This window comes from Oryzias melastigma, unplaced genomic scaffold (genome assembly GCF_002922805.2).
Source record: "Oryzias melastigma strain HK-1 unplaced genomic scaffold, ASM292280v2 sc00184, whole genome shotgun sequence".
Taxonomy (NCBI): Eukaryota; Metazoa; Chordata; class Actinopteri; order Beloniformes; family Adrianichthyidae; genus Oryzias; species Oryzias melastigma.
In genome coordinates this window covers 341,105-351,840 of record NW_023416879.1, presented here as the reverse complement: position 1 = coordinate 351,840, position 10,736 = coordinate 341,105, and the positions used below count along the sequence as shown (strand labels likewise).

Genomic DNA, 10,736 nt, shown 5'->3' with positions numbered 1-10,736 from the left:
CTTAGGTCATGAACCGAACAGGATAAACATTTATTGAACACTCTAAAACTACAGTTCTATGAATAAAAACAGGCTGGAATATTATTTAAGAATAAATCAACTTAAACCTTAAAGAACTTTCAATATTTTACTCTCCATAAAAATGTATTTTGTCAAAATTATACAAGTTAGAAATGAGCGCAAGATAACATCGGGCCATTAATAACAATAAAATAAAATGATCTGGAGGGCCGGATCCGGCCCTCGGTCTTGACTAAAACTTATGTGGTTTAATTCATTACAGATCCTGATTAATTAGTCACACACAAAAAAGACTTACATAACAGCACTCATGTTAGGTTTAAACCACCTGGAGCATTTCTCTGCGTCTGTCAGAAAGACAAGAGACGGATCAGTTGACAACACGTGGAAGGAGAAACGACAGAGGCCGTGCAGACCCTCTCTTCTCCGCTCTTTGGATCGGGTTCCTCGTCTAAACCTTTTTGTTTTCTTTTTGTGAAGCATGAGGAATTGAGCATTCTCTACCCGGCTGCCATGGTTACCATAGATGGTTTCAGTCTTTTTCAGTCTTTGAGAGCTTGCAGGAACCAGGTGGCAAGAGGTAAGTTGACTTGTTCTCCCATCAGATCAGATCTGTTGTCATGTTGTGTTACTGAATGTGGGACACGTTGTGTTCTCCCTGCTGGCTGGCGTCAGCTTCTGCTGTTAAGATTCAGGTACTAGTAAGATGAACACTACCTGTGCTGCACGTTCACAAGTTTGCAGTCTAGTTTTAGCTGCTTTTGGTTGAAGGATTTGTGGTTTATGAATTATGCACGTTTTACTACAATTGAAAAGTTCACATATCAGTTTATTTTCGTCAAAATATTAGGCCTTACTGAGACTTATTTTTTCATTTCTTCTTTTGTGTTCATGAGTTGTTCTTGAATAACAGATTTTTTGTTTTGTTGGGTTGGTGAATAAAACAGTCTTTAGCTGCTTCATTTAATAACTGCTCATGAATATGAAAGCAGTCATGTTGAGATAATGGCAGCAACTTCTTTTCCTTTTCGTAATGATTTAGCTCACTTTGTCTTTTTCTTACTCAAATGAAAACAAGCAGATGTTTTAGGACTGACCGTTCAGGTGCATTTTGTCCAGCTAAGAATATTGAAGTGTTTCACACCTGCCTTTTTGATTTTAAGAGAGCACTCCTGTTTCCTATCATTTGTGCAGTATTTCAGTTCTAAAAATAGCAGTAGCTTTTACATAAATAAAGATGAAAATTTGTTTTTTTTCTCAAACAAGTAGTGGTTAGGATCAATATTTCCTTTAATTTCGTTTCCACTGAGTATCATGCTAACCAAGGCAGCACATTGTTACTTTCTCATCGGTGCTCCTTCCTCTCATGCAGCCACAGCAGCAGGCAGTGATGTGGTCCCGCCTCCTCCTCTGGCCTACAAGAAGTGGGGCCTGCAGGAGATGGATGCCATTGTGGACCACAGCAGCATAGGTAAGAGCCATTTCAAAAATGTTTTTATTTCATTTTCAAAAGTATTACATTTTTAACTGTTTTCCAAAGATGGATCATACATCCCATTTTGTGGAATTACCTTAAAAATCATAGAATTTATGTTTTTCAACATATATGTAATGTTTTTAAAATTCTGCACTTACCATTTGCAGTTGGCTAGCATGTTTGTCTTAGACTGCAGTCACATACCCCAAAATATGTGAACGCACAGTGACCTAAACTCAAGTTTTTAGGCAAATTCAAGCGCTCTCTTTCATTGTCTAACACTGCTTCATCACACGTTATTATGAAAAGAACCTGTTCAAGCACCTGAACCAAAACTTTAAACTACCATTTCAGCTACATTTAAGCAGCGTTGGGAACTTTATTTTTTTAATTATACTTAAAGAACCCATTGGTGAAGCCAAGTTTATTCTTTATTTTCTTATACTGAAAAGTAATTTGTTGTGGAAACCAGACATTCTTTAGTTTTGTAAAGTTATTTCTTAATTTACCAAAACAAAAGCAGCATACATTTTTTGGGGTAAAGCATTTTGTATCTGAGAGGCAGTTAGAATGCTTAATGTAAAAAGGTGTATTAATATTCAGATAACCTTTTTTTCTGGCTTATACTCTTCAACTAAAGTGATATATTATCTGTAGTAAAGTCTTAGAATATATTGAGGTTTATATTGTATGGTGACATATTTCACCAGACTCTTGCCTGAACACACCCCTATTTACGACTCCTGTTAACCTGGTAAGAAGCGGGATTCTATTGGTTTATGATCCACCAGAAAAATGTGCATGTACAGATATATCAATACATTGTCATTCCCAACTCGTCACATATCGACGCATGGTTAAAGAACCCTCCGCGTCAGAACTTGAAGTTTTGGTGGTACCCTTCTTGTCAGAATCTGAAGAGTTGGCTGAACCAATTACATCAAGCTAACCAACCCCCCCCGGCTCTGCTCCCGGGACAGCGCGGCAGTATACCCGGTACCATAGGCAGTACCAGACGCGGTACGGTCCCGGAACCGACCGCGCAGCAAGATCGGAGCCCGAGCCGCCGCGCTGCTGGGTCAAAATATGACTAGCTGGCTGATCCATTATATTTCACGGCTTCCCATCCGGGTCTGCTACCGGGACGCGGAGCGCACCAGTACACCCGGTACTGGATGCCTGGATCGTTGATTTAATTGGGTTCTAAATCTTTTTAGCCGTTGGCAGCTGTCAAATATTTTTTTTAAAACTTTTTTTTCCTCTCTCATCTGTCAGTGACCTCTGTAAAGCTAGAACATGATAACCCCGGTCCAACTTCTGATTTTTTCGTTTTTCATAACACTATAGTAAAAAAAAAAAAATGTCCTCATTCTAAATATTTTCATTATTATAAACATTCTAAGTTAATTAATTTAGTTAACTAAATTTCCTGCTGTGAGTGTCCTCCACAGCAGGAGTAGGAACCAGAGGTGGGGACTCGAGTCCCATGACTTGGACTCGAGTCAGACTCGAGTCATGAATTTGACGACTTTAGACTCGACTTGGACTTTCCTACCTCTGACTCGTGACTTGACTCGGACTTTGATATACATAACTTGTGACTTGACTCGGACTTTAGCCCTCTGACTCGGAAAGACTTGCTATTTTTCCCCCCAAATCCACGGATAATAAAGTATATTATAAAGTATATCGAGAAAAAGCCGCGCCACGGTCTCTCTGTCTGTGTATGTGTACATCCGTGTGTGTCGGCCCAACATCCAATCAAATTAGAGCCACGTTTGATTGATGTGACAGCCCAACCAATCAAATTGCAGAAAAACAAAGCCCCGCCTCCCCTTTAAAAGCGCGAGTTCCTGTTTGCCGGTGTTTTTTTTAGTTCTGGCATAAAAGTTTTGAGATCGTCAACAACAAACAGTTTGCAGTTCGCAGAACATGTGGATTAAAGGATTACTCACAGAGATTCAACATCAACCAACTTCATCTGACTGTAGGAGCAGCAAAATCAAGTAGGTTCTGAGTGAAAGCTGGCGCTAGCTTAGCGGCTAACCGCTAGCTGCATTAAAATGAATGGGACTGTAAACTGTTAGCGGTACACTGTGACACCGTGCAGCTCGGTATAATCAAAGAGTGACAACAGGTGATTTTGACATTTCCATCGCTCAGATCTTTACCTGGGATATGTGAGTGATCATAGCGGGACAGCAGGGCTGCTGGGACCCGGGCTCGGTTGTTTTCTGATAGAAATCCAGCAAACGTATTATAGAATTCACAGAGATGCTGCATGAGGGTTCTTTCTTTCCCTATTTTTCGGTTTACCACTGTTGCTGCCTTAATGCTTTGTGGTGTGTTTCAGAGAAAAAAGCATCATCTTTCTCTGGGGGTCACATTCCCTCTTGAATATTTGCTGTTCCTTCCTTTTTTCATTGACAAAATGTTTACATTTACTGCTTCATGAGTTTTTAGTTTGCATGTCTTTATTCTAGTGTTTCACCTGCTATATAAAAAAGAGATTTGTCCACCATAAATACAAGTTATTTAATTCTAATGAATTTAATCATGAATATACTCATAATCTCCGTATTTCCTGTTCAAGTACAGCATGAACAAAGTAGTATTTTGTGCATAACTTTGCAATATATATTTATACATAAAATTTAGTTTAAAGTCACTTTATAAATATATATACATATATATATATATGCATACACCACATTTAGTTTTACATTTAGCATTTTTGTTTTGAATCCTACTTTTATGTCTTGAATACAGAATTTAACTTAACTCCTGTTAACTTAATGTGAGATATTTTGACAGTAAGTTGACAGAAATTTTGTACTGAATACAAAAAAAAAAAAGTTTTCCAAACAACAAAAAATAATTTCACAACAGAAATGTTAAACATAAACCTAGATATACTATTCATATATTTTGTTTTGTTTTTTGGAGTCAAACTAAACCACTCTGCATTTTACGTTCTTCCTCAGTTCTTCTTCTTTTATCCGCTCTGTTTATAAAAAACATGCTGATATGAAACAGAATCATAAGTTGATAAATATAGTGGTTTATTAATTTAGACTAAAAGAGTCAGTACCTCATCACCCACAGGCTTAAGTGCACATCACTGGTCTGTAGTGAGGGGATTTAAAGGGACCATACCATGAAAAACCAACTTTTTGAGCTTTTAAGTGTATTTTAATGTTCATTCCTCACATAAAGAACTCCAAAGCGGTATTTTGATTCATTCATGCATTTCTGAGTACCATAAATCCTCTACAAACTGCGCTGTTAGCAGCAGCCCCTCCCATACCCACGAAAACGAGCGGGTCCTCATGATCTGATGTCACAGAGTGAGACCGCCCCTTTTAGGAAGCGTATGCTCTGATAGCTCCGCCCCCAGTCTAACACCAACGCCGAATTTCTCCACAGAGCTAATGATGATCAGCAAAAAACTTTCATTTCAGATGCAGAATATCGTATATCTTCCAGTTGTGTCCTGTCTTCAATAAATTCCAGCTCAAACAGTTTGTTACTTTAGATGCGGGGCTCCTTTAAGACCCCCCCAATGGGCACAGTCTTGAGTGTATTTTTGTTGTGAAGAAGTGTAGCGATGGCCGGGCCTACTAAGGGCAGATATATGGTATGTGCATCCATCTTTGAAAAAAAATTGATATTTATTTTTGAAGGAAAAAACGAATACACACTGCTGGCTCTAGAATGAAATCAAATGGGCGGCAGCCACACGCAGCAGCAGGCGGAGCCTCAGGAATTTAGTTGTTTTACTTCCGGATAGGACAAAAACTAAAGAAAATAACTGGTAGTATTTCATAAATGTGTTTTTTAGTGTTCCAAAGGTGATATATGATCATATATATGGATATAGTTCACTCTGAAAGGCTTAAAAAAATCATGGTATGACCCCTTAAATATCCAGACTACCCTGGCTCCCTGCTGTCTCCATCTTACCACATTTCAAATGTGGTTAACTGCGTTTTTGTTAAAGATAAATTATTTTGGATTTTTGAAGTGGAGATGCATCAACTCAGTGGGGATTTAGCTAAAATTCTTGCAAAATACAGTTCATAAAAGCACGCATGATCTGTGTAATTAATATTACATTGTTTTTTAAATGACTTGAAATGACTTGAAACATTAATAGTAGGACTTGTGACTCGACTTGAGACTTGTTGGTCATGACTTGTGACTCGACTTGGGACTTGACTCGGACTTGAGGACAAAGACTTGGAACTTGACTCGGACTTGCAAAATGATGACTTGGTCCCACCTCTGGTAGGAACCATTTCCTGTTTTTTTTTTTTTTTTTTTTTACTTTTTATTGTTATTGCTGCATATCACTAATATTAAAACCAATTGGATAAAAATTAGTCAGTTTAATTATTTTAATAAGGTACATGACTTGTTTAGATCTGAGATTTCCTACAGTTGAAATACAGATGTGACTAGTGACTACAGAGTGAACCCGTAGTGTTGCTCGCTATGGTTGAAGCGCTCAGTGAGTTTGTGTGTTTGCTCAGACACAAAAAATTAGAGGGAACATTGGTTCACGGTCGACCTCGCAGCATTAGCTGTAACTAAACAAGAAATACTCGAAATACACAGATTTTCGAGAAAAAAAAAATAGTATTAAAATGATAGATAGATAGATAAATAGATAGATAGGGTCTTTCATAATCCCTTAGGAAATTTAAATGTGGTCATCTGCCGACAATCATAAAAAACATACACACATAAAGCACAATAAGATCAACAGGAGTCGTAGATTTAAAAACAAAATTAAAAGATTAAAAACTAAATTAAAATTACAGGAATAAATAGTTAAATATCAATAGATTAAATAGATTAAAAGTTGGTGGATTAAAATAATTAAAGGCTCCTCAGATGCTCAGCCAAAGAATTGCACTGCCTGATGGCGCGAGGAACAAAAGAGTTCTTCATTCTGTCCGTGGAGCAGCGCTGGGACAGCAGTCTGCTGCTGAATGTGCTCCTCCTGCTGGTGAAGGCCTCATGTAGGGGGTGGGAGGGATTCCTCATGATGGACCTGAAGACGGCCAGAGTTCTCTGCTCTGCCACCTCCTCCACAGGAGCCAGCTTCAGTCCCACCACAGAGCTCGCCCTCTTGATGATTTTGTTGAGCCGGCAGAGGTTCTTCTTGCTGGTGCTGCACCAGCACACAGCACCATAGAGGAGAGCGCTCGCCACCACAGACTGATAGAACATGTGCAGCAGCTTAGTGCAGATGTTGAACGAGCGCAGCCTCCGGAGAAAGTACAGCCTGGACTGACTCTTCTTGAATGATACACATACATTGAAATAATAGAACAGACTAGGGGACACATATTTAATTTATTATTAGTGGTTCCTGATTATTGTATCCTGCTGCTGCTGGGATAAACCTTTTCCCACACCCTGCCATTCTGCTCACCTGGCAGGTGTGGCCAGAAATGTTGATCAGCACCTGCCAAGTTTTTAAGACCGATGAGACCTCACCGGGGCAGAGCAGGGGGGCTGTGCTGGTCTGGCTTGGCCTCAGCAGTGGTTTAGGTTTGAACATTGAACGTTGGTAGTCTTGATTAATGGGCTTGAGTTTTGGTTAGCCTTTAGCAGGGAGCTGCTGACTCTTACATGGCCGGGTCAGCAGTCTCCTTGACTTATTTTATGTTTGGTCAAGGATCAATTCCTTCATTTTTTTCTTTTTTTGTTTGGACCAGAACTCGTATTATTTATTTTGGTTCTTCCTTTTTCAGCACACAATTTGTCTTATTTAATAAACTATGTTCCAAAAAAACCCCAAAAAACACCAAATCAACCCCAAACTCGCCCAATTTATGTCAACCCGCCCATGGCAATTTTTACTAGCAAATTCAGAACCAAAACCGTCCAATGCAACAACACTGCTGGCTGATCTGAGATCTGTAACGCTGCCATCTCTATAAGCATGTAGTAAGCGTGTTTGAGATGACCAAGGCGGACGCCTGCAGTGCGGTGTATGCTGGTTAGTTTCTTGCCTATTGCCAAAATTGCCATTTTGACCCGGCGCCGTGGCGGGTCGGGTTCCGATCTTGTTGGGCGGTCGGTTCGGGGACCGTTGCACATCCGGTACTGCCTCTAGTACCAGGTATACCGGGAGCAGAGCCGGGGGGGCTTGGTTGGCTTTATATAATTGGTTCAGCCAGCTCTTCAGTTCCCTACGATAAGGGTACCACCAAAACTTCAAGTTCTGACGCGGAGGGCTCTTTAGCCGTTTGTCGATGTGTGTTGATATATACTGTCAGGATGGTTATATATATAATCAGACCCTCCTCTAAAAACATGACTCAGAACGACTTGGACTAATCGCTGTCGAGAGGTGGCAATCATTGGAAATATGGCGGTAGACGTATCAGGAAGTGACTGGTTTGATTTCACGAGGGCTGAAGGTAATGCTTTTCCTATGGGGAACTCAACGCTTGATATGTCCAGTTCCTATTAAACGGTCTATGGCTCTGTTTCAGGTATCCCGTGTGATACTGTGCTGCAGCATGCTGGTCATCACTTCACACGTTTATATGGTTTTACCATTTTGACGCGTTACCAGTACGGTGGCTCATAATTCTTGAAGCATCAGGACTTAACAAGTTCCTAATACTGCTGTGGTTTAGCAGCTGCTTGCCGGGCATGTAGATATTAGGTGGTGGGAGTGGCTCAGGTGGTTTAGCAGGTTGGCCAATGACCGAAGAGTAAGCGGTTCAAACCCGGTCCCCCCAGTCAACAGTTGTGTCCTTTAGCAAGACGCTTCACTCCCTCTGCCTCCAGCGTAACTCCACTACTGTGTGAATGTATGAATGTCCCGGTGATGGTCAGAGGGGCTGTAGGCGCCTCTATCTGACCCAGCACAGCTGTAGATGCAACAGTAGATTACCATCACACTTTGCAACAATTTGAACTTCTGGAGAAGCACAGAAAAATCCAATGCATTAATCTAATTATTATATTCCCCATACTATACTATAGTTTATCAACCAGCTATTGTTTGTTTTATGAATGACTTTCTGCTTTTGTGCAGTTACCAGTATGGAGCCCACTGAGACAATTGTTTTTGTAGTACTGAGCTATATAAATACAATTGAATTGAACTAAATATGTCCTGTATGTGATGAATGGACTGAAAGGGAACAAAATGTTTTGTCTATAACTTCTGCTCCCTGAAGGTGAGGTATGTGGTACAACACTTGATTGCCGTGATGGACAGCGGGCCCGTGAAGAACAGCCACTTAACTGATAGACTACATAAGCAGGGGTGGGACAGCCCACCTGTCATTACGTTATTTGCCGTTAACACGTGAATAGAGGTCTTCACTCACACACAGAGTTTTGAACACTGGCAGACAGAAAATTTTCTTTGTGCTTCTTATGAATTTGTCTTGGAAGTTCCTTCATCCTCTCAGTTTGTATCCTCAAAAAGATCACAAATAAATATCTTACTTTTTGACCAAGAGTTGACAGATATTCTTCTGAAGATATGTTACATTTTAGTGGTCTTGGCTTTTTGCTACCCATTATCTGAGGTCTTTTTTGATTTTTTAATTATAACAATACCAAAATATTTGAACAAAAAAGCGAAGAGAATCATGAACTTTAAGCTTTTTTTCCTGCTTTCAGGTGTTATGACTCTGTCTGTTTTTGACCAACTGAAGAATGCGTCTATCCTTGGAGGGTATAATGCATCAGTCAAGGGTAGCCCGCCTGCAATGAGCCAGTATGTCACCGTAGGAACTGGGCCATTCACCGGCTTTTACTATGCTGTGGAGGTAAGTAGAGGTGAGAGGGTGTTAGAAAACAGAGACATTCTGGCCTCTCCTCTCCACAGACTGAGAAACCTTAGAATTCCAGGGGCTCTGGCACCAGCAGTGGTACTGGGAAGTGTCATGTCACCAGAAACCTATGCAAGTGTTCCATGTTACTGTTTTTTTCATTAAATGATAACATTATGGTATTTACTCTTTTTAGTCATATCTAACTTGTTTACATTTTTAATCAGGTTATTTATACCAAAAGTACATAATAAAAAAGAAAAAAATCATATACAGATCACACTGTAATGATCCCAACCCAAGGGAACAGAAAAGAAGTTTCAGACTGGAGCGCTGGGATAAGGTGTAGCTTTTAATTAGCTGTTAGCTGAACAACAAACAAAAGGCTAAACGTCAGAAAAACAAAGTTAAACCAGTTGTTCACATCAACCAACACTTTCACACAGCTTGAATGATACAATAAAGAGACTATCAACAATTAAACAGAGTCTCTGAGACAATATACTCTTAACAATAAGCTCCTCTACTGAAGTCCAAAATAGAGAGCACTGGAGCAAAATGTTGGAGGTTTCACCAAGGCCCAGCTGACCACCAGAAAGGATGGAACAAAAGCTGCCACTCAGTAAGGAAAGACAGCTCTTTTACAGTCCCCATGACATTTTTTTTAATTTAATAAAAACGTTAACAGTAGTGCTTTAATTAGGTATGCAACTATATTCAATAGAAAACTGAACCGTTCAATACACATTTGACAATTCAATACGACAATTTTCACAAAATGCATTTTCTTTATTCAGTACCAGTCTGACGTGCCTTAAGGGTGTCTGCTGCAAAACCCTGCTCACTCCCCCCTCCCCCTGCCAGAAACTTCCTTCCCTATCCTTCGGTAGTTGGATTATAAAAGTTTAGCTAAATGCTAAAAACAGCCAAGGCCGTGGCCGTGGCCGTGGCTATTAGAGCTGAGCTGAGAGGCTCACTGTAGATGAAATGTTGAAAAAAACAGTTGATTAAATGGTGTGTGTATTTTTTGTCCCTTTGTGTCTGCAGGGAAGCTCCCAGCCTCTTCTGTCCCACGTGGCCATGGCTGTAGCGAGTAAACTCACCTCAGCTCTTTTCAGTGCAGCCAGGTTTGTGCGCGTGTGTGTGTGTGAATGTTTTTTCTTGATTCTCTGTTGATAGTAAGCAAATAGTCTCTCTCTGCAAAATAGTGGTTGGTGAGAGTGTTTCCAGACAGCATATGATTATGATGTGTAGGATGACTCTGGTGATGAAGAAATTGGGTACAGAGGGAGAGAAGAGGACAAACTGGTGAAAGCTGAAAAAAAGTTTAAAGTTAAAGTTCAAACTAGAAAAATTGCATTTCCTGCGGAAATACGTTTGATTGCAGTTTTGCAGAAGGTGTTTTCTTTAATTGCTTCATTGCATAACTT

General features: G+C 40.0%; 1 protein-coding gene across 1 annotated transcript in view; it reads left to right on the top strand.

Annotated features, from left to right (window-relative positions):
- rab3gap2 (RAB3 GTPase activating protein subunit 2 (non-catalytic)) overlaps window positions 1-10,736 on the top strand; it is a gene marked incomplete at its 5' end in the record, with an annotated part of 37,769 nt that overhangs the window by 799 nt on the left and 26,234 nt on the right. The window contains 4 exon segments of the mRNA XM_024261217.2: window positions 502-601; window positions 1,394-1,492; window positions 9,155-9,303; window positions 10,354-10,433. Of these exon segments, the coding sequence (XP_024116985.1) occupies window positions 502-601; window positions 1,394-1,492; window positions 9,155-9,303; window positions 10,354-10,433 (428 nt within the window).